Here is a 24,469-nt window from a genome sequence, read left to right as displayed (position 1 = left end):
AAAATTAAAGCACTTATTGAAAGAACAAATCAGAATTTTGCATTTATGTGAATTAGCACAAAGGACATTAATGCTATGTAAAAAAACTATATATCAATATTGCATTAACCATTTTTATACGTTTTCTCTTAAAACTGAATGTAAAATTAAAATGTATTTTCATAATCATAATCTACGCATTTCAACAAAAAAAAGATACCGCACAGTAACATTTTTTTGCTTAAAATAAGCAGAAAATAAAGATTATTCCAAAAAAACTTAAAACACCAATTACTCAAAACTAGTCCGATGTGGGATGACACACCAATGCTTAACAGCATCCATATATAAAATATAATAAAGCCTATGTCACTCACTGGAAAAAATATTGAAATCGATTCAGTAGTTTTGATTTATTTGCATTACTACCCGTAGCCCGCATTGGTCGGTACGTTCGCCATAAAAGCTACGTCCCGCAATTTTTAAATCTATACTAATATTATAAATGCGAAAGTATATCTGTCTGTCTGTCTGTCTGTCTCGCTTTCACGCCAAAACTACCGAACCGATTGTAATGAAATTTTGTATACAGATAGTCTAAAGCCTGAGAAAGGACATAGGCTACTTTTTTACTGGAAAAAAGGGTTGTAAGGGGGTGAAAATACGAAAATTTGTTCAAATTAAGTTAGTTCCAAAAATTCATACTAGATAGCGCTGTGCGTCTCTTACATCGCGCTAACGCTTGCCCAACATCTTTCTATATAAGAGGTGGTATCATCATTCATTTTTTCGATTGTTATTTCTTTTTTACGTTATTTAATAAGTCAGTACATACTTTATATTATATACAGTGACGTAACCTTAAACCTATGATAAATAGTTTATGAGTAAAGTTGTGTAATTGGGGGGCTAAATAAGCTTTAAAATTTGGCATAATATATAAAGTTTAATTTTTAAAAATGAAATATTATGTGCACACTGCACAGCTGTTTTGATTTAAGGGGTACCAGGGTTTTTTTTATAAAATCTTTTGACACCAATTTTGTTGACATCGTGCGCTATAAACTGAAGTCCACGCGGACGAAGTCGCGGGCAACAGCTAGTCTTTAATATCTTCGAAAATATTCATTTAAATCATATGCTGTAAAGGGCCATTTATTTTTTATCAACAATGTATTAAGAGCTACGAATAACAAAAACTAAGGAATCGTAACTCCAATACTATTAGGTTCCTTTTCATCTGTCATGTAACGTCAGCCTAGTACCGCTCAAGGTCACCTAAATATTGCAAATGTATTGAAACAGTGTTACCACCTCTCAAAAATATTTATCCCTAAATTGGTGTCAAAAACCCCTAAAATCGCCTTAATTTTTCTGTTTTCCCCCTAAAATATGCATATATATATAAATTTATAATAGTTTAGAAATAATAATATTATACTGAAATATGTTTTAAAATATTTTTATTATAATAATTGATTTAATATGTTAAATATTTCATCTTCATCTGAAGATTCAGATGTTTTGAAGTCGTACATCTTATTATTGAATAAATTCAACATTTTATTTGTTGGATTAAATGTTGCACAAGTGACAGCATTACGATTTAATGTAAATCGGACCATCAGGATGCTTTGCCACATTTCAATAGATAGTCTATTCCTCAACTTATTTTTAACAACATTATAGACAGAGAATGCACGTTCGACACTCGCGTTTGAAATTGGAACAGTAAATGCTAATCCAAATTTTGAAATATTTTCAAAACGCTTATAGCCCGCTGCGTCTCAGTCATTATAAACTTCAAAATAAAAATCAGCTGAAGAAGAGGTATTTGTCCATTTTTTATTACATAATTGGTGCCACTCAGACACACGTCAAACATGTTTAATGATTGTTTGAAAAAAATAGTCTATGGTTTTTTGTCCATGCACAGCACAAACAATAAAATGACCGCCAGTGGCGCTAGTATTGCCGCCAGTCACCACAGAGTGGTCATAGAATTACGTAAAAGATGTCGCTAGAAGTCGCTAGATCAAGAAATAATTAATATTAATATCAACAATTTAAAAATATTAAAAAGTAAAAAAATCCCTGAAAATACCCCTAAAAATTTCAGACCCCTAAAAAAATCCCATCTCACTTATTTAACCCCTAAATCTGGGGGGAAAACCCCTAAGTTGGGAACACTGTATTGAAATGTGTACTGGTCAATGATGAAAAACTCAATGCAGATATTATGTTACTACCGCGCGCGTTGTGAAGATTCAAATACGGCCCAATTGGGCCTTCTGTTGTTTAGTCTGCATCGAGCGCAGTCACGAACGTGCTGCGTCTTGTCTTACCTAAATAAATTGAAAATGGCGTCGTGCGTGTATCGAAAATGTGCCAAATATGACTCGAAAGTAAACAAAACACATGGAATTTCTTACCATATGTCTTGATTGCAATAAATAGGTACCTCGATTATTTACATTTTCAATTACTTTTCGAAAAATCTGGAAAAATTCTAATTTTCTTCATAGCTCAGGCGAAGAAAGAGACAGCGATACGATTCGACGTTTAAAAATAGAACTGTCTCTTTTATGTAAATTGTTTTTCGTATCTTTTGTTTCACTTATCTGTCAAATTTGTCAATGTTTGCAATTTTGAATTTGAAAATTGTTCGGAAGAGATTTAAGCCGGAAAATAGTATGGACATAACATATCTGTATAAGTAGAATATCATTGGTACGGGTACACTTTTTTGACAAGTATAATTGTGGAGCATGTTTTTTGACGGAGTTACTTTTCCTTAGTTTTTATCACAGTATAGCAATATGACATATAATATTGCTATACTGTGGTTTTTATTATTCGTAGATTAAAAGTAAATACTTAATTGAATAAGGATTAATGCCGTATTGGTTAAAATCGCTTTGAAAATTAGCCATTATTAAATTTTGTAATAAAAAGTAAGTAAATGACAAAAAATGTTATTGTGGGATATCCAGAGATAAGTAGACATATTATACCATCGTAAAGTTTTTCGTAGACCTTTTCATAGTGTACAATGTATTGTACACTATTTATTACATCATTTTGATAAATCTCGTAGGGCTCAGCCTGCGTTTGCAATGTAAGCGGAAAAAAATGGAATTGTTTACGACACATAAGAAACCTCAAAAATAACAGTATTTCTCAACTATTTTATTATTGTTATACCTAATACTAATATAAACCTTCCTCTTTAATCACTCTACCCATTAAAGAAAACCCCATAAAAATCCGTTACGTAGTTTTAAAGATTAGGGAACAAAGGGACATGAGGGAAGAAAATACGACTTTGTTTTATACTATGTTTAGTATGTTGTGATGTTGGTATTTTATGTGTGTAAAGGGTTCTAAGCCACCACAGCTGCTGCTGCTGCCAAAGTTTTATCAATTTAAGATATTGCAACTTTGGCAGCTCAAATCTTCGAAATGTGACACCTTACGCGGTTTTGTCCAAGATTATTTTTTTGTTTGTATTGTATGTTAGCTATCCATTTTTTTTTTAATATTCGTGAACGCGAAAAAATACCTACATTTAGCGGACACTGTAGGTCGGCCAGGCTCCATACAAAAATCTTCATTATACCCCTTTCGCGGGTTAGTGAGTTTGTAGGGGCAGCCAAAAACTTCAGTTTAGTAGAATTCTTTGGGGGCAGCCCACTGACCTTCATTATCTTGCAGCCCGATAGAAGTTGATGTTCTTCTCTGTGAGTACTGAGTAATATGTGTTCTGTGATTGTCAGCTGTCAACTGTCAACTATGTCAAAGAATTATTACAAAATGTATAAATGCGGGAAACAGCACAATGTGTGGTTATCTCTATGATGATTTATTACATTCTATTTTATAAGTAACTAATTACAAAGTAGTGTTATTTATTAAATTATTAATACCTGTTTTGTTTCTACAACCTCAAGCGACTATTAATGTACTTAGGAATATACTTACTCCACAAGAGTAATTCCCGCTAACTACAGTCTATATGTGAGAGACTGATTTTTTATTATAAGATTAATTAAAGATTTTATAGCCAATTTTGTAACCGGAACAAATTAAATCTGAGGTAAGAATTTCATTTTTGTTTGAATACTTATCATATTTTATGACATTGTGTGCCTGTGAAATATTATTATAAGTAAGTAGGTACTTACTTAATATTATATTAATACTAGACGAAAAATAAAAATCCCTGTTAAACTTGTCATAATATTATTGGTGTACTTTAAAATCAGTTTGGTGTAGGTAGAGAACAAAACATGTACATTGTTCATAATAGGGATGATGACAAGGTCAAAGATTAGCGAATTTTGTTAATAAATTATAGAAATCACGGTAAAAAATAAGTGTTCCCAAAATTTTAGCTTGATAGTATTTGTATTTTTTTTGTTATGCGCCTTCAAAGTTGGATATTCGAAGTCCGGCATACTTTTCTCAAATTATAGTTTAACATACTTTATTCACTTGAGATTCGCTTTTTAAAGTAACTTGTGTCTTTGGAAATTATAGGCTATATATTAATTAGACCTATAATGATTTAAAAATAATCTTAATTGCAGTATTTTTTAATTAATGTGCTATTTTTTAAAAACTCGGCGTGTAGACGGACTTCCCTTACAGTTTGAGGTAAGTCCGTCTAGTACCAATACAGCCCTAACCTGTGAAGTAATAGGCATGGCAACGGTCTCTAGCAGAGCCGCAAAACAGCCATTCAAATATGTGTTTAAGCCTTAAGGTGTTGGTAATAAGGTTCGCATTCCAGAGAAAATTCATTTTATAACATTTTAAGGCAAGTCTGGCATATTGTAAATCTAAGTGGATGCAAACATTATTTTGAAAAATTAAACACTAAGTATAAACATAAAATAATGTTTATTACAAATTCAAAATTATTAGTGCCGGCAAAATCAACAACTTTGCTTCATTATCATTCATGGGACATACATTTTTCAACATACTCCCCTACTTAATTTGAAATTGGATTTTTGTTTATTGATAATATTATGTCTACTTAGTACCAATTTTTAGTTCTCGTGGCAGATTCAAATCAAATCAAATCAAATCAAAATTGTTTTATTTCTGAATAAATTTAAAATAAATGTTTTCAGAAAGTCCTACATGATGCCTACCACCGGTTCGGGAACTAACCCGGCGAGAAGAACCGGCGTAAGAAACTCGCACAGGGCCCACTTTTTTACCAAAAAAAGTGATAAAAAAATTAATCTTTTAAAATAAAGTTTACAATTTTGTAACTAAATATTATATACAATATCCACATACATAATTGTAAGTCCTATAATAATGAAGAAGTAGCCTTGCAAGAAGCCATCCTACTTCCAAGGTGTGCCATCGTTTATGAAATCATTGACCTTATAATAGGCTTTGGCACACAAACATTCTTTAACTACTTTTTTAAATTTATTAATGGAAAGATTTTGAACGTTTTCTGGGATTTTGTTGTAAAGGCGTATACATTGACCTTTAAAAGATTTACTGACTTTACTAAGTCTGATCACCGGCATATCTAGCTTGTGCTTATTTCTAGTATTCCTAGAGTGAATGTCACTTTTAACTTTAAATTTACTTATATTTTTTCTAACATATATTACATTATCCAAAATGTATTGGGAAGCAACAGTTAGAATACCAATTTCTTTAAATTTATCTCTCAGAGTTTCTAAAGCAGACATTTTATAAATAGAACGTATGGCTCGCTTCTGCAGCACAAATATTGTATTAATGTCGGCAGTGTTTCCCCATAAAAGGATTCCATATGACATCCTACTATGAAAATAACTAAAATATACTAATCGTGCCGTATCTTCGTCAGAAATTTCCCTAATTTTTCTGACTGCATATGCTGCAGAACTGAGCCTACCTGCAAGATTAACAATGTGAGGACCCCACTGTAATTTACTATCAAGTGTAATACCTAAGAATACAGTGTTGTCTACCAAATTCATCTTCTCATCATTTAATACTACATTGGTTTGAACTTGCCTAACATTGGGCAAAGTAAACTTTATACATTTTGTTTTACTAGAATTTAAAAGTAAGTTATTAACATTAAACCAATGTACTATTTTTGAGAGAGCACTGTTTACCTCGTCGTAGTTCGACTGTTGTCGCTTCACTTTAAAAATAAGTGAAGTGTCATCAGCAAAAAGCACTATCTCATTATTATTATCCTTAACTAGATAAGGTAAGTCATTTATATAGATGAGAAAAAGAAATGGGCCTAATATAGATCCCTGTGGGACACCTAATTCTATTTTGGTTCCTTTGGAGTCCTATTTTTAAGGTAAGAAGTCAAAAGGCTGAGAGCAGAGTCTTTAATTCCGTAGTGGCGCAATTTCCTGATCAATGTAGCATGCTCAACACAATCTAAGGCTTTGGAGAGATCGCAAAACACACCTAAGGCATCCTGCGACTCCTCCCAAGCCTCAAAAATACTGCAAAGAAGTCCTATACCAGCATCCGTTGTGGATCGATCCTTAGTAAATCCGTATTGATTATCATGTAATAAATTATTAGAATAAAAATGTACTAGTAATTGTTTTAAAATATTTTTTTCAAATATTTTACTAAAGGTCGGTAGAATTGATATAGGCCTGAAATTCGTGGGATCCGATTGGGGCCATGCACGCGAAAGTTACGCGTTTTTACGCTCTTTTCGTGCAGTAAAATTTGGCCAATGCTATGATCCAGCAGTCCTATTTTTTTCTGCATATTAACAATAAATACATGTAGGTGTGAAAGGTTGACAATATCTGATTCGAGGCAAGACCGGCATATGACGGCCTTTCCTTTTGCAAACTAGACGGACTTCCCAATTATTGCAATTTTAGGTTAGACATATGTTGCAGGTGATAATAACGAAATTAAAGCGATATTAACGAATTGAACACCAGTGATAAGTAAAAGGATCACTAAATTACTAACGTAATCCAAGAAACTCCAAAAACTCCTTCGTATTCCCACTTCTTTTCATTTTATTGGCAGAGACTTACACTCCGACTGCGAGTGCAAAACGGGAAAAAAATGGCAGATCGTTTTTTTCGTAACACGTAGTTAGTTAGTAGCGACATGTCTGTTTCTGAGGTCAAACTAACTCTGCAATATTGTTTTACCCACTGAGCCATATGAAACTAGTTGTTAAAATATGGAAGTTATTGCCGATAGACGGACTTACCTCCCAGACGGACTTCGTCACATTGACCTTACCTGTCGAACAAATTTGTCTCCCGATGCGTACAAACTATGAAAGACTGACGTCATACTTTCGTAGCACTTTGTATGGAGCGTTTCGGGCAGGTCTTTTTTATGAGATATTTGAATTGTCACATCTTGGTGAATTTTTAAGCTATCAGAGTCATTCTTTCAACGATGTTTCTGTTTTTTAAGTGTTTTTCAATTACCGATAAGAAAAAAAATAGTCATGCCTATTCAGATAATAAGAAAAAGGGAATGCGTGATTTGTTTACAAACCTACCCCTTTATTCTTTTTGCATCATGTGACTTAATATTTTTTGTGTTTGATATAAATAATTTCAACTGGTGTTTTGACAACAGCTATTCTATGAAATTTCTCAGCAGCACTTCCATGAAATTCAGTACTAAGAGGGAAAACTATATTATTATAATCAATATGCTTATGCCTATTAGCTGAAAACTGTTAGATACAAAAAAAATTAAAATGTTTGTAAATCCAAAATTCAATTGTTATTTAGAAATTAGGCAATATTAACCCGTCGATAGTGGAAAAACGAGACACAATAGAATTTCTATTGGTCACCGGTGACCGTATGTTACTTGATGAATTAATAAGGCGAGTTAATAACTATGTATTTAATTAGTTTTTAAATGTAACTGAATATAGTAGTCGCTTACTTTCGTTATTAACAATTGTAATCAGTGTTAAATTAAGTAGCTACTGCCATATCAATTAATACCTTTATTGTGGGAATCGCAGACACAATAGATTTTCAATTATTATTTTAGTTTGAATTAGAATTAGAATTTAAATTTGTTATGCGACAGCCGGGTCCTGCTTGGGGATTAATGGGTTAAACATGACCCCGACCTGCATAAGTCACCCTTCCTAGGGCTCGATAACAAAATTTTATATGGGCCCCACGAGGGCCCCACCAAGGCATGCTATGCTTCTGGTTAAATATTAATAAAAACTTTTTACTAATTTTAAAAGTAGGAAACAATAATAATATGACTGTAGAATAAAGATGCCTTATTAGCTCTTTTCCTAAATTATACCATTTCATGCAACATTAACCAACCAATACCCAAGAGGCAGCCGGCTGCCGCATAACAATTGAAAATCTATTGTGTCTGCCATACCCACGATGGAGGTGTTAATGCAGCTTTGTGTCTGGTTTGATAAATTGTAGAATCAATATTATTGACCGTGTTAAGTCAGCAATTGCGATTGTAGAAATTTTTAGGAGGTTGAAGGTGCATTTGGATATGAACCCAGAATTGCAGACTTTAATTATACAGAAAAAAATTTCTTTTTCAGCCAAATGAAGATTAATAAGAAGCTCCTACCCATAAAGGGTCACTACTTCCTATTCAATGCGGGTAAGTTCACAAGTTGTTTATACCTCGATCGTGGGAATCGCAGACACAATTCAATAAGTCATTTTGGCGGCAAGAGGTGAAAATTTAAAAATGTGCGGAATAAATAAGAGTTAAAAATATATATTTTTTATGCAGCATTTTTCAAACTCTTATTTATTCCGCAACCGTATCAGTTACGACATTTTACCAAAGAGTATTCCTCTTTGTATTTTGATGTACTATCGATTCGCACATGTTTCATCTCTTGCCGCCAAAATGAGGTTTTTTCCTTGCTCTTTGGTATTAGTACCAGCATAGTACCGGGAAAAAATCAGAGAATGTTTTATAGGATAGTTTTATCCCGGAAAATGTACAGTTTCTGTGCGATAAACGATGATAGTCCATTCCGTTGCGTAGACATTCATCGTTTATCGCGAAGTCGACATAATATTGTTTAATAAAACATATTTCATAATTCACATATGACAAAAACAAAAAGTGTATGAGTATGAAATGAGGGAATGTTTGATTTGTTTTTTTAGAAACATGCTAAACATGCTAATGTAGGGAAGGGAAAAGGGTAGGGGATTGGGCTCCGGTAAACTCACTCACTCGGCGAAACACAGCGCAAGCGCTGTTTTACGCCGGTTTTTTGTGAGCCCGTGGTATTTCTCCGGTCGAGACGGCCCATTCGTGCCGAAGTATGGCTCTCCCACGTCAATTATACTATTCTATCATATTACTCAGAAACACTTCTATGAAACACTGTTGCCTCTTCACACTTTAGCTGCTGAACTGATTTTGATGAAATTAGAATGGAGATATCTCGAGTACCGGCGAAGGACACTGGATAGTTTTTATCCCGAAAAAATGTGGCGTTACCTTTAACGCACGGGAACATTTGGCAGAACAGTTTTGCGGGCATCAACTAGCATATAATAGGAATGTTGTGGTGTTGCAGGCACGGCGCCGCTGGTGCCGTACCTGTCGACGTACGCGCGCCAGCTGGGCTTCCCCGCGGAGACGGTCGGCCTCATCTACACCGTGCTGCCGGTCTGCGGGCTCATCGCCAAACCGCTGTTCGGGGTCATTGCCGACAGGTCCGTTCTACCGTATAGTATTTACTTTCAAACGCTGCATCCATGGTCCAGTGCCCAGTGGTTTAAGGCGTGGCTCCCGACTCGGCGGTCTGGGGTTGGATTCCCGCGTTGGAAAAGTGCTATTTCCGAGTTTGGTTAGGACTATGCAATCTGATCTGTCAGACAAATCACCTGCCCCCTTAGACAAAGTGTCTTTCGTTAAAAACGATTCGTTATTGAAATGTATGCGGTTTGACATAAGTCATCGCTAAATGACATTTCGCTTTCGAACACGAATGTCAAATCCCATACATTTTGATAACGAATTTCGTGATCGTTTTTAACGAAAGGGACTTTGGCTATAGCCCCTGATTTGATTTGGCTAACGTCACTGAAGCTAGGGGGTGGGGGTATTATATTATTCTTACTTTCTATTAACACTCCTACATATTTTATACAATGTGAGTTGTCAGGACACATTTCAGAGGTACACTATTTAGTAGCTACCCTATTGTACAGAGAAGTAAACTGGAAAAACCATTATGAGCCTCAGTAGGCTGTCCTCATAAGTCATAACGGATTTTACTTTTTAGGGTTCCGTACCCAAAGGGTAAAAACGGGACCCTAATCCCTATTACTAAGACTTCGTTGTCTGTCCGTCTGTCTGTCTCCAAGCCGTATCTCAAGAATTGCTATAACTAGACTTCTGTGTGTATATCTGTTGCTGCTATAACAGCAAATACTGGAAACAAAATAAAATTAATATTTGAGGGGGGCTCCCAATTCCCATACAACAAACGTGATTTTTTCGGCCTTTTTCGTTCTATATCAATAGTGGCAAGAGGTAGGCACTTCAATTTTTCTCACATTTTAACGGGGGCCCATACAAAAAACACAATTTTTAGCCTACTTTTGATCTATGTATATCGGTACGGAACCTTTCGTGCGTGAGTCCGACTCGCACTTGGCCGATTTTTCCAGTTTTATTTGCTGGGTATACAATATACATACAGGGCGAAATTAAACCTACCGGCCAATTTTTTTTAGAGCTTATAGGACTCTCCTAATGATACCTAATCATTAGGAGAGTCCTACGAATAATAAAAACTAAGGAAACGTAACTCCCATACTATTGCCGTTTTAAATTTGGTTCCTTTCGAACTGTGTGGAATTGTTTGATAACAATAAATATCAAGGAGTAGATATGTATTTGAAATTAAGTCTATTTAGGAAAAAATATTTTAAACATAGGGATATCTAAAAGAAAAAACATTTTATCATTGGGCTGTTCCTATGCCCTCAAGGCCACCTAAATATTGCAAATGTATTGAAATGTGGTACACTTTTTTGACAAGTATTGTGGTCTGTGGAGTTTTTTGACGGAGTTACTTTTCCTTAGTTTTTATTATTCGTAGGTGGTTCCATGAAAAAATTGTCTTTGATTTTCTAAAAAAATCCGCAATCGCATTAGTTGCCAACCATTAAAGTCTGTCTGGGTTTTGTGTAGAAAACAAAGAATGCAGTCGCACGTATTTTTAACCGACTTCCAAAAAGGAGGAGGTTATATGTTCGGCTGTGAATATATATTTTTTTTGTAATAGATTGTCTCAGTCGATGACCACCACTAAAATTGGTAAGATGGAATCCATAGTGCGGTCGCTATGGATCATCAAAGTTTATTATCTATATTAATATAATAATTTATTGTGATATTGTCTTTGAACTCTAATCTTTTTATGTGCCATATTTTCCACACCTTTATCTTATCTTAATTCTACCTTCGGCATTAAACCATAATTCGCTATCGTGGACTTACAGATTATTTTTTTCACAAACTGTTGCAAACATATTGAATGTTTCAGATTCAAGATCCAGAAGCTGCTGTTTATTCTGTTCCAAGTGTTGACGATAGTGAGCTTCGGCGCGATCTACTTCATCCCCCCCGCCGCCGCCCCCGCCGCAGCCCCCGCCGTGGCGCTCGGCTGCGAGGCGGGCGCCGTCGCGCTGCGCGTGTGCCCGCACCGCCCCCTACTCGACTCCCCGCACCTCCAGACACCCAACTGCACAGTACGTTTTGTTTGCAGCGCGGTAGAACTTAGCTACGTTTTATCGCGAGAATATATGTAAATAACTAGATGATCCTTGCGGCTCCACCAGCTTAAATAGGGTATCTCGCTGGGGCCGGACGTTTTCCCTTAAAGAAAGGTGCCTCCTTCCGTGCCTGCGGTAAATAAGAGAATATAAACTACGGAACAAGAGGTCGGACTCAGAAGACCTCCGAAGACCCCCAAAGTCAATCACAAAATTTGCAAGTCCATCATAAAAAAAATTGTTTTGAAATTGATATGATACTTTTTTTAGACAAAATAAGTATCTAAAAAGATGGAAAAAGTAACAAAAGTACCCGTAAACCGTATGTTACAAAGATACAGGATCGAAAATGCGTAAATCTGGGTTTTGCACACGCCACGTTGCGTTACATTCGGTTACATAAACCTTTAAAAAAATTGTGCTGATTAAAATAATAATGTAAAACATGCTTGCTGGGGTGAATTTAGTCGAATACCATCGTATAATAATATTTTTTGACATTCAATTATAACGAAAAAAAAACTATCATGCTATCACACTTTTACATGTGTAAATGAAAATGATCCAGTCCGATTTGAAATTTTAAAATATATTATTTTAGAGTTAGATAGCTCATAGCCAAGAAACAGAGGAAAATGTGGAAAAAACGGGGAAAATTATGTGAAAGGGCACGTGAAGGATCATAGGCTATTTTTGTGGGCTAATTTGACTTTGAAATTCCTAATTTACGGGGGTGAAGCATCGCGGAAGGTCAGGAATTATTATAAATATGCGGAAGTTTTATTTTATGGTCGAAAGAAGTGGTGCTTAATGCTTACTCATATAATAACTCACAATAATTAGTGCATCTTTGAAGAATGATTTGTATTACCTTCATTGCTTTTAGTCCTATAATAGGACTAAAAGCGATGCGGAGCGTACTGAAATAGGACTCCTATTTCAGTTACCCCAAAGACGCAAAATTAAAAGAGAAATGTGTAAAAAAAATCGGCCAAGTGAGAGTTGGTCTCGCGCACGAAGGGTTCCGTATCATAACAGAGCAAAATTAGGCAAATGTGTTTTTGTATGGACCCTTTATTGTTTAGTTTACTTTAATCTTATATCTTTAAACGAGCAATTCTTGTACCTATACAGTGTGTTTGTGTTAACACCGTTATCCTTGAAACCATCAAATGAGACCGTCAAAATGAACAAATTTTTCTATTAGAACAATGCTGGGAACTCAAAAAAATCCGTCTTCAAACCCATACAAATTGCCGATCCGGGCATCCGTATGGGTATGAAGACGGATTTTTTTGAGTTCCCAGCATTGTTCTCATATAAAAAGTTGTTCATTTTGACGGTCTCATTTGATGGTTTCAAGGATAACGGTGTTTACACAAACACACTGTATATACAGGGTGTAACAAAACTAAGTGATAATACTTTATGGTGTGTACGACGTACGTGTTCCTTGTAGAGAGTTGACTGTGAAAGAAGAAGCGCTGAAAGACCATTTTTTTTGTATGGGGAAACTCGTGACGCTCGGGCCCATAAAAAGTGAAAAAAAAAATCGTCTTTCAGCGCTGCCACTTTCACAGTGAACTCTCTACAAGGAACACGTACAAACCTAAAAGTATTATCACATATAGTCCCTTTCGGCCTTCAAGTTATTTTTGTTAGACTCTGTAATATAAATTATTTATCACTTTCATTCTTTTAATAGTATTTAAATACCTACCAAAATACATCGATATCGTCGTAATAATAATTAATCGACACCGTAGATAGACCGGACAAGTCTACTCTGACAAGGACAAGCCGACACGTGCCGTTCGTCTGTAAGCGCTCTAACACTTCTCCTTATTTTCCTGTTTTGAGATTATATCACTGGTTGTTTTCCAAATAAAATAAAATAAATGTTTGTGTTTCAGGTGAGATGCGACATGTCCAGTGCCGCGTGGCGGGCGCTGTGCGGCGCCTGGCCCGTGCGCGCCCGCAACGCCGCGCTACAAGACGTCGGTATCTGGGACGATTGCCCGGTACACGTGCACACACTATTACATCATACTTATAGCCTGCGACACACTTCAAGTCCCATACAATTGACGCTTTATTGTCGCGTAGCATCGTTGCCGTGTATTGCGGCTTACCTCATACGATTTCAGACATATAATATTTGGCCGCGACGTATCGCGTCGCTCCGCTGCAAAGAGTCGCTTAGTGCGGTGTCACCTTTTTTCGGCGGTTATTCATTATGTCGATAAATTTTTCATAATTCTGTAAATTAAAAAAAATATTCCATTCTAAAATATTACGTGTGTGTGATATCAGGTATCGGCAAATGGCGGCAGGCTGGAGCTCCACACCGCGCACCTGCGAGACGACGACCGCTGCACGTACCTCGCGGTGCAACACATGCGACGGGACGACGGTGAGGCAGACAGTCAGATAGACATAAACACACTTCCGCACTCCTGCTTATGGATTTCGCCATCCAAACCCTTAAAAAAATCATTCCACCTTTTGTCGTCACAGCCGGGCATAAGACCTCTGTTATAGTCGACAGTCGTCAATATAAAACAATATTATGTTCACCATCCGACTTAGTTGCAATAACGCCATACTTTCTGTAAATAATAATATCTTTATAAATTACTAGCGGCCCGGCCCGGCTTCGCACGGGTGGACATTGGTTTTTAAATTATTTTTTTTAAATAAAGGTAGTCAATCTTTAAGTTAAGCAGAACATAAAAATAGTTTACATTATTTAGCCTGCAACTACTATATTATAATTATTATGTACATATAACACATTTTTATTGTATTTTTTTTTATATTTTTATATTTTAAGTGTTATGTTTGATTATTTTATCCATACCTGCAGAACTATAAGACTATAGTACATCACTTTGCGATAAGTATAGTCTATAATTTATAAAGCATAAGCAAGAAGGAATATTTTGGTAGATTTTTCACACAATTATTAACACTTAATACGATTCCCTTTTTTCTCTCATTAAATATAGCCTATATTCAGCAGAAATAGTGTGGATTATAAAATATGCATTAATACTTCCATCGTACATCGGCATCGTGGGTATCGCAGACACAATAGATCTTCAATTGTTATGCTGGCAGCCGGCTGCCGCTATTGGAGATTTATAGTTAAAGAAATTAATTAATTATAATAGCAATCAAAAATAATAGTCATTCAAAACTTATTTTAAAAAGTTCTAAAAATATTACTTTCGTAGTCATAACTTTTAAAGCTTTTTTGAAATTAGGATTATAATAATGAAGCACGATAGTCTATATCAAATCAATAAAGCAGCACCCGGCTGTCGCATAACTATTGAAAATCTATTGTGTCTGCGATTCCCACGATCGAGGTAATATTTACGTGGACTCTCCGGGCGAGTCTGTGGCACTGATAATTAAATCTCTCCCCTACCGCACGCACACCCGCGCATCGCGCCTTGACGCCCAATTCGCAACGTGCAGCAGAAATCGTAATATTTTAATTTCGCCACAACATTAAAACCAAACGTCCAATTTTAATCAATCAAAGACCAAATATTATCTACATTAACTGTACTTAGTGATGAAATAATTTATTTTGATAAGGGTCAATAGCATGATTTAAATAAACGCATTTAAATATAGTCCAAAAAAAATTCTAGATTTTTTAATAAAAAAATGGTTATTGTGCCTCACTCAACATAGATAGGTATAGTGTGTCGCGGACTTTTTTGTAGATATTTAAAAGATCTATAATTACTTAGAACATTTTATGCCTCTTTCTTTTATAGTTTAGGCAGCGTACGCAAAATAAGTAACTTTTCTGGTTGATTTTTTAAACCTTGCGTCCGAAAATCCCAAATATCTTACGGAACCTTATATTTTTCCAAAATAAAAATTAGCCTATGTTCCGCAGAAATAATGCAGGATTCCAATGGTAAAAGAATTTTTCAAATCGGTCCAGTAGTTTCGGAGCCTATTCGACTCAAACAAACAAACAAACAAACAAACAAAAAATCAAATCTTTCCTCTTTATAATAGTAGTGTAGAAAAAGTCGACAATGTCATAATCAGTGACCAACTGAATAATTATCGGTTTCGGCCAGTCTCAGCTAAATCTAGTTTCGTTTTTAGTTGCGGTTTCGGTCGCAATTCAGCCGAGACTTTCGAGCTCGTGAATTTACGTGCATTCTGTAAACTTCGCAGGCAACTTGCGCCCGCAGCGCTGCCCCGAAATTCGCATAGGCGAAACAGTATACAGGTCGCATGCGCTATATTTTGTCGTCGTTCGTATGTCAAGCACTACTCTCCTTCCTGCACCTATCCTGTCGGTTCGGTTTGATCGTGCTGAAGCTAGGCTATCCCTATGTTGCGGTAGGTTCTATCCTACCCGCAACTCTGCCTTAAGCGATGAGTGGAGCACCATGGTGTTTTAGTGGTAGCAGGAGTCCCACATACCCCGGCCGATATCCCCAATTTGCCGGGGATGCGTAAAACATTTCCCCATGTTAAAAAAAATACCATCCCTATGTATGAGTCTCGCGACTCGCGATACACTCGTATTTTCATTTATTTTTATTTTACACACAGCAACATGGTCTAGGGATATATAAATCTTTTTTAATTAACTTAAAAAGTACTGCCTTACAAAAAAAAACTATTGATGACAAATTATAAAAACATTACTAGGTTCCTTTTGGGAGTTCAGCCGGGAATGTGAAAGAGTGCTGTTGTGTTTTGTATTATTTTCCTCATCTAACAGAGGTAGGAGGTAGGAGTAGAGTAAAATATGGATTGTTCTATTTGTAGGATAATGTTACTCTTAAATTATATATCTACTAGCTGTTGCCCGCGACTTCGTCCGCGTGGACTTTATAGTTGTCCCCGTACATCGATTGAGTCGCTTACGCGCAAATCAGAAAAGTATATTGTGGGAACCGCACATTTTTTCGGGACAAAAAACATTCCTTGTCCCAGATTCAAATTAGTATCTCCAATCTCCATGCCAAATTTAATCAAAATAGATTGAATAGTTTAGACTTTAGGCGATAATCATAAAAGTTTATTGTGCGGGAACCGTACATTTTCCGGGACAAAATTAGTATTCCTTGTCCTTTCAGGAGATTCAAAGTATCTCCATACCAAATACGAGTAGGTTGAATAATTTACGCGCAAATCTTAAAAGTATATTGTGCAGTAAACAGTTAGTTTTCCGGGACAAAATGTATCCTATGTTATTTTTCGGGACTAAGTATCTTAATACTAAATTTCAGCAAAATGGGTCCAGCCGTTTACGCGTGATGTCGTGACCACGCGAAATGTTCCGCGCAGCTTCGTCCGCGTAAATTAGATATTTCACAGACAAATTAGTCCACAAAAAATAGCCTATGATCCTTTACGTGGTCTATTTCTTACCTGTGCCAAATAACAGAAAAAATTCTTCAGTAGTTCGTGAGATAAGCCCTTTCAAATAATTTGCCCCGTCTTTTTCCACATTTACCTCTATTTATTTGCTGTTTTTAGTCTGAGCGTGATAAAATATAGCCTATAATAGCCTTTCTCGATAAATGGGCTATCTAACACTGAAATAATTTTTCAAATCGGACCAGTAGTTCCTGAGATTAGTGCGTTCAAATAAATCCTTTCAAATAATTTCCCCAATGTTTTCCACATTTTTCTCTATTTCTTCGCTCCCATTAGTCGTAGCGTGATAAAATATAGCCTATAGCCTTTTTGCGATAAATAGGCTATCTAACACTGAAATAATTTTTCAAATCGGACCAGTAGTTCCTGAGATTAGTGCGTTAAAATAAGCCCTTTCAAATAATTTCCTCCCGTTTTTTCCACACTTTCCTCTATTTCTTCGCTCCTATTAGTATTAGCGTGATAAAATATAGCCTATAGCCTTCCTCGATAAATGGGCTATCTAATACTGAAAGAATTTTTCAAATCGGACCAGTAGTTCCTGAGATTAGCGCGTTTAAACTAACAAACTCTTCCGCTTTATAATATTAGTATAGATTAGTATTAAAACCTATCAGTATACAAAATATCTGCTCGTTAGGTTAGAGAGAGAGAGAGAGGAAATTGTTGTTCGTCTTATATCTATTATTTCTATACACGAATATTCTATACACGAAAAATTAGCTTGATAGTAATCGAAAAAAAAAGCAAGATACCGTGTTGATGTGTATATTTAGGTAAGGAACTGTCGTAAACAGTCGTCGTAAACTGTAATAAATTTAAGAAAATTAAATTTATTACAGTTTACTGAAAAACGAATAGTTCCATTAAAAACGTGCATTACAATACAACTTATACAAGTGTGTGTATTATGTCAGGTGTGTTGGTGCTGGGTGACGACGCGTGTTCGCCGGCCGCCGCGTCGCGCTACGAGCCCCTCCCTGCCGCCTGCGACCTCGTCTGCTACACCATCGCGGTAACTACACCATACTGCCCATATCTATAATTATATTAATACGTAACACAAAAACTTTGTATCCCTTTTGACGAAAAATGGGGAAACGTAGGTAAATGAAATTTTGCAAAATTATAGTTTATATGGTGAAGGGGTGCATCGAACTAATATTATTTTAAAATTATGCTTTTATTATACATTTTTTAACAAATAAAACATTACACACACTACAACACACACACTGGGAAAATGACAGATTTTTTAGTGATAAGCTTATACATACGAATTATAGGTACTCTTTTTTCTCTTTTTTATTTATTTTTTATTTTTTATTTTATTTTATTTTAAGATACATGGAAAACTTACAGCTATTGTTACAATGAAATTTAAAAAAAAACGGAATACATAATAAGGAGCCAATTAGAAGTTTTCACTAATAGTAATAGTTTACAGTTTATTGGCTTAAATATTTTATGAATACCTAGTACTACTGCAACACAATTTACACTTTAGACAAGAATATCAGTTATTTATTTAGTGTTATCATATTTCTTACATTACAATACAGAAGAGATAAATATCAACAATCAATTATTTTTGATCGACAAAGTGCTTGCATAACGATCTTTTTAGAGCTGAAACATTACAATTGAAAATATCAAGATCCATATTGGAACAAATCGAGTTAAGTAGCTTGCTTGCACGATACATGAAGGAGTTCTGTCTGTAGTAGGTGTGGGTAGTGGGTAAGAAGATAGGGACATGACGACGGTAGGACTTAGTAGGAATTTTAAAAGACAACTTAGATAATAGGTTGGGGCAGTCAAGATTATGATTGAAGTCTGTCGACAACAAGGTGACAAATTGAAAATGGATTATAGTTTTTTTTTTATTGAATCTTAGATACTATTAGACAATGGTTACACGGCCAGTCTGAGATCAGCTGCGTCCCAGAGACAAGAGTTGAAAAAAAATATGATAAAGTCAATATTTTTTACAAAACGTAGTAGTCCTAATGTCGTTGAAACTAAGGTCGAATTTCGACCATTGGGCGATCTCTAGTTATATTTATTGCCCGATTGCGCTAGAACGGTTGCGTTCTAAAATTATTTAGCGATCTCGAGAGCGTGTTAAGATCGAGAGTCGAGAGTGTAACTGAGAGTCGGACTCTAGACCGTAAGGGTTGATTCACACCGCAACGGGACGAGGCGAGGCCAGGTGCGGCGCTGCATAAATTTGTATGTATGATTTGACAGATTTCAATTGCGCGACTCAGCGCGAGACGTCTTGCGAATCTGTCAATCCATATATAAATTTAGAAATGCATCTGCGTTGCGGTCTGAATCAACCTTAAACGTTCGGACCAAAAAAGTTATAACGCGTGTTTCGTTTTAGCCGCGCGAGGAGAGCGCGGGGGCGGGGTCGCCGTACACGCGGCAGTTCGGGCTGTTTTTCGCGCTGATGATCGCGAGCTGGGTGGGGCAGGCGGTGGTGGTGACGTTCGCGGACGCCATCTGCTTCGGCGTGCTGGGCGACCGCGCGCCGCTGTACGGCCGCCAGCGCCTGTGGGGCTCGCTGGGCTGGGGTGTGGTGTCGCTCCTGACGGGCGCGCTCGTGGACGCGCTCAGCGACGGCGCGGTCAAAGACTACACCGTGGCGTTCGCGCTCATGGCGGTGTTCCTGGCGGGTGACGTGGCCGTGTCGTGCGTGCTGCGCCCCCCGCCCCCCGCGCCCGTTGGCGCCGGCCTCGCGGACGTGGCGGCGCTGGTGTTGTCGGCGCCGCACGCGCTGTTCGCGGCGTGGTGCACGGCGGCAGGGCTGTGCACGGGCCTGCTGTGGAACTTCCTGTTCTGGCACCTGGAGGACGTGGCGGCGGACCCCGCCTACGTGAAGACGCAGCAGGGACTCGTTAGCGCGGTGCAGACGTTCGGGGGCGAGATCCCCGCCATGTTCGTGTCCGGCTGGGTAGTGCGGCGCGCGGGCCACGCGGCCGCCATGAGCGTCGTCCTACTCGCGTTCGGCGGGCGCTTCCTGCTGTACTCTGCGCTGCGGGACGCGTGGTGGACCCTGCCGGTGGAGCTGCTGCAGGGGCCGACGATGGGGCTGCTGTACCCGGCGATGGCGGGGTACGCGGCTCGCGCGGCGCCCCCCGGCGCGGCGACCACGGTGCAGGGATTGGCGGGCGCGGTGTTCGAGGGCGTGGGCGTGTCGCTGGGTAGCCTGGCGGGTGGGCAGCTATACGCGGCGTGGGGCGGGGCAGCCACGTTTCGTTGGTTCGGCGTCGGCGCGCTGGCGTGCGGGGTGCTGCACGCCGGTGCCGCGCGCCTGCTGCCCGCGCCCTCCCCGCCGCCGCCGCACAAGCACGCCGACACGGACACCGCCGACACCGCGCCCGCGCTACCCACCGACCACTTTTAAACTTTACGCCGTACTCAGAGACATTTCATTATGCTTAACCTTCGATTTAATAAAGAGTTTGACAGATAATGGCTTATGACAACATTTTGAATTAATTACATTTAAGCTACGAATAATAAAAACTAGAAGAGTAACTGTGTCAAAAAAAATGTCCGCGAGTCGATAAAATGTGACCCGAATACATGCATACTCATGGGCGTAGCCACTTGCCCCACCCATGGCTCTGACCTATAAGGTGAGGCAACTAAACAAAAAAAATGTTTTTTCAACTAACTACAATCATAATATCCGTACAGCTCGACAAGGCTTTAAATGAACGTGGCGAAAAAATGAACTAACGCTATCATAATTCAAAAACGTCATTTTTGACAGTTCTCTTTTATATGTGTGCATGTGCTACAGCTTGGGCATGGGGGTACCGAGGGCGGGGCAGGGGGGGCAGCCGCCCCCCCCTGGATCATGTTGACGTTCCTACTAAGTATATTATCTAGTACTTTTATCTATAAAAATTAAGAACGAATTTTTGCCATTTGTTTGCAATACAATATTTTTACAACTAAAAATTAATTTTTTTTTATTCTTTATAAACACATAGCTTATGAAAAATCTGAATTGCCCCCCCCCCCCCCCCCCCCCCCCGGCCCCAGAACCTGGGTAATTTGCCCCCTCCTGGCCCAGAACCTGGGTACGCCCATGAGCTTGGGTACGGCTTCCATACAAATGCCCCTTGTTCTTTGAGTGTTATTGTTTCGTTGCTATTGCCATATTTTAGTGTGCGAAAAGGAATTAAATTCAAAACGGTTGAAGTAGTATGGGAGTTACGTTTCCTCAGTTTTTATTATTCGTAGCATTTAAATTTTAAGTGACTATACTGTTCCACTCTGAGTGCGGCAGTAAACGTAACTTAAGTTTCGAAGACAGTGCTTCAAATACTCCAAAATAATAACTAAGCATTTGGTGAGAAATATTCGACCGGTTGAGAGGTTTTTCGTCGGTTGAAATGTACATAATATATTTGTTAGTCTTTTATTTTAAAACTTTTACTATAGCAACGTATGGGCCAAAAATGTATTTAATGCTGCCATTGTGATTTATATTATAGGTAATACGGTTGTTAAAAATGTAAAGTTCTGTAACGTAACAGGATGGTGCCTCCCCACTCCTCAGATCGGATCACTGTGATCAATTTGTATACAATTGTTTATATTATTATTTATGGTTATATTTAACGTTAAAACATGGTAATAGATAAATGTTAAGCTAAGCTTGCACGTGCCGAATTCAGAATGGATTTTAAGGCATAAGCTTCTGGACTGCGGACACTCCGCGCCGATCGGATTGACAAACCTCGTGTATAGCCGGGATACTATGACGTTTAATAATAATTACAAAACGCCTTAACACCAGTGTCCAGTTCGCTATTTTATATTGTTTTCAATTCGATTTAGTTAATTATATTATAAGTAGGAATTGTCAGCTAAAGTAAAGGCGCCATTCCACCACGTGGCCGCCGTGCACAGCGTGCGCCGCGGTGGAATGGCGCCTTAAGGCTGCGTTTCCACTGAAGCGGAGCGGAGCTTAGCGGTGCCCGAATTGACCAATCGTGCTATTCCAGCGGAATGACAGCAAATTTTCGAGCATGGTGATTGGTCAATTCGGCACCGCTAAGCTCCGCTCCGCTTCAGTGGAAACGCAGCCTAAGTGTATACTGTATTGAATAAGTACTTACATATTAGTATAGGTACAGGACGTACCTTGCTAATTTTTTAAATGTGATTTATTGTTGGTTCCTTGTGTCCAGTATTACTTACTAACTTCATTTATTTAGTAAATTACATTATTAATAGATTAAAATATAAGAAATATATATTTTTTTTCTTTTACAATATTCATTTTTAACCCTTTAGCCCGGCCGCACATTGTCCGAATTCTGATCAGAAACAGTTGAATTTCGCCGGACCGCCACCCCGCACACTATCCGAAATATCCTTCCGGCGAGTTCGAGCTCACTCGGCTCAGTACAAAATGTAAGAGACAGCGCGGAAGTTCAACTGTTTCTAGTCAGAAATTTCGGACAATGTGCGGCCAGGCTTAACCGCCGAGCTTAAAATCAACTGTTGTGCCTCTAGCGCCGGCACCATAAATCGAAAAATAGTGATGTGCAATACTTATCCTTTTCGAGGTCGATAATTTATTTCTTAATTTATAATTTTATTCATTTATATAAAGTATAAACTGATATCCATAATGTTGTAAGTAAATATACAACGCTGGCAAAAACTTTAGATAATAATAAATAAATAAAAATTCGTTTATTATCTCACCACATTAAGATCAAAACAATGTTATGTAGTACATACTCAACAAACTGGGCACTGGTTATGTGGGAGACTGGTGCCTAAACTAGGCGAAGCCTGTATTTCAGGACACCAGGATTTCCAGGCTAGGTAAAAGTATTCCAACTACATATTTACAACAAGGCAGTGAAACATTTTCATTAATTATTATCAATGTGTTGCTTATAGGGTGATAATATAGTGTGTGTGTGTGTCTGTGTGTATGTGGGTGTGTGTGTGCGTGCGTGCATGTTTGTGTGAGTGTGTACATTAGTCAGGCACAGTAATGAGAGTTTCAGTGTTTTAAGACAGAGTTAGCAGACATTCATTAACTCTTTGTTTGCATGCGGTCTTGGTTAGGGAGTAAAAACCAAAGAACCGATTGGCGAAGCGGGTGTGAAAACGGTGCGCGGTTGCATCAATGTTATTACGTCTTTTGCAACCGGACGGTGGGATGAAATTAAGGAGGCTATGGTGCTTGAGGACTGCATGGGATGTATACAGTTGGCGTACCGTAAAGGCTTTTGTTTGCTTATAGAGAGACTCCGTTGGGTATCGGAATGGAAGGCTGTTTGACACTTTGAGGATTGGCCGTTGCGCTCGTTCCAATTGTAATTTAACGTTGTTAGTGGCGGCCGAAAAGGATGATCTTCCGACCGAGAGAGATAGCATGCTCGGTCAGGCCGAAGCCCACTGACGTCATTTCAGACCTTGTATATATCTTGCCGTTCTCCGAAACTTCGATAGCGCGATGCAGGAATGTTAGGCGAATTGTGGGTACCGCAACAGTAACATAGACCATAGTGTCTTTGTGTGTGCCGCCCCATGTTGAAATACAGTACGTGAGCAATAGTTGGCAAAGAGTGAGATAGACCACCCTCTTCAGTCCTAGATAAAAACAGCTTGAATAGTGAAGTGATATAATTCCCGATATTTGTTATTACATTTCAAATAATATTCACAAGCGGTCACGGGACTGTTAGCGGGACTCGATATTTTTTCGAAACTGAATGCTATAAAATCAAAACTACTAGGTATTTTTGACTACAACAAAAACTAGTGTATTTGTATACATACAGGCTTTACTGTGACAAAATTTCAAGTAATTATTCGACGTGATTATTCGTTTTAGATCTCTGTCATTAAACTCCACACCTATTATAGTAACATTCTCCCATTTTTCTTGTTATGACAGATGGAATCACAGAACACTATACTCCTACTGCCTAGTGCCTACAGGATGAAATCACAACAGATACCAAAGGGGTGCCCAGTTTAAAAATAATATGAGTTTTATGTAAATTATTATATTGAAAAACATTATTAATATGGATTTGAGCTTTCCGAATAACATTATTTAACTTAAACGTTAATTTTATTGAATTACTATGAGTGGGTTGCACCAACTTTAACTACTTATTTTGTTTATTTATTTAACCGTAACCTTGAGCTCGACAAGGCTTTGAATCTGTGCTTTGAATGAACGTGACGAAAAAAGAAGGTAACGCCGTCATCATACAAAAAAGCCATTTTTGACAGTTCTC

General features: G+C 37.8%; 1 protein-coding gene across 1 annotated transcript; it reads left to right on the top strand.

Annotated features, from left to right (window-relative positions):
* Window positions 1-3,857: 3,857 nt before the first annotated feature.
* On the top strand, window positions 3,858-20,617 carry LOC121739322 (major facilitator superfamily domain-containing protein 6). Its single transcript, XM_042131713.1, has 8 exons — window positions 3,858-4,075; window positions 8,543-8,604; window positions 9,545-9,683; window positions 11,525-11,729; window positions 13,667-13,774; window positions 14,067-14,166; window positions 18,095-18,192; window positions 19,567-20,617. The coding sequence occupies exons 2-8, from the start codon at window positions 8,547-8,549 to the stop codon at window positions 20,587-20,589; spliced, it is 1,731 nt and encodes a 576-aa protein (XP_041987647.1). The 5' UTR covers window positions 3,858-4,075; window positions 8,543-8,546; the 3' UTR covers window positions 20,590-20,617.
* Window positions 20,618-24,469: the final 3,852 nt, after the last annotated feature.

Source organism: Aricia agestis, chromosome Z, assembly GCF_905147365.1.
Source record: "Aricia agestis chromosome Z, ilAriAges1.1, whole genome shotgun sequence".
Lineage (NCBI taxonomy): Eukaryota > Metazoa > Arthropoda > Insecta > Lepidoptera > Lycaenidae > Aricia > Aricia agestis.
This window is presented reverse-complemented; position numbering and strand designations above follow the sequence as displayed.

What these genes read in the sequence shown, in the direction of transcription:
- LOC121739322 (XM_042131713.1), top strand. Translation starts at nt 8,547, where the DNA reads ATGAAGATTAATAAGAAGCTCCTACCCATAAAGGGTCACTACTTCCTA. An exon ending in GTATCTGGGACGATTGCCCG is followed by an intron (nt 13,775 to 14,066) that starts GTACACGTGCAC and finishes GTGTGATATCAG; the next exon opens with GTATCGGCAAATGGCGGCAG. An exon ending in ACACATGCGACGGGACGACG is followed by an intron (nt 14,167 to 18,094) that starts GTGAGGCAGACA and finishes GTATTATGTCAG; the next exon opens with GTGTGTTGGTGCTGGGTGAC.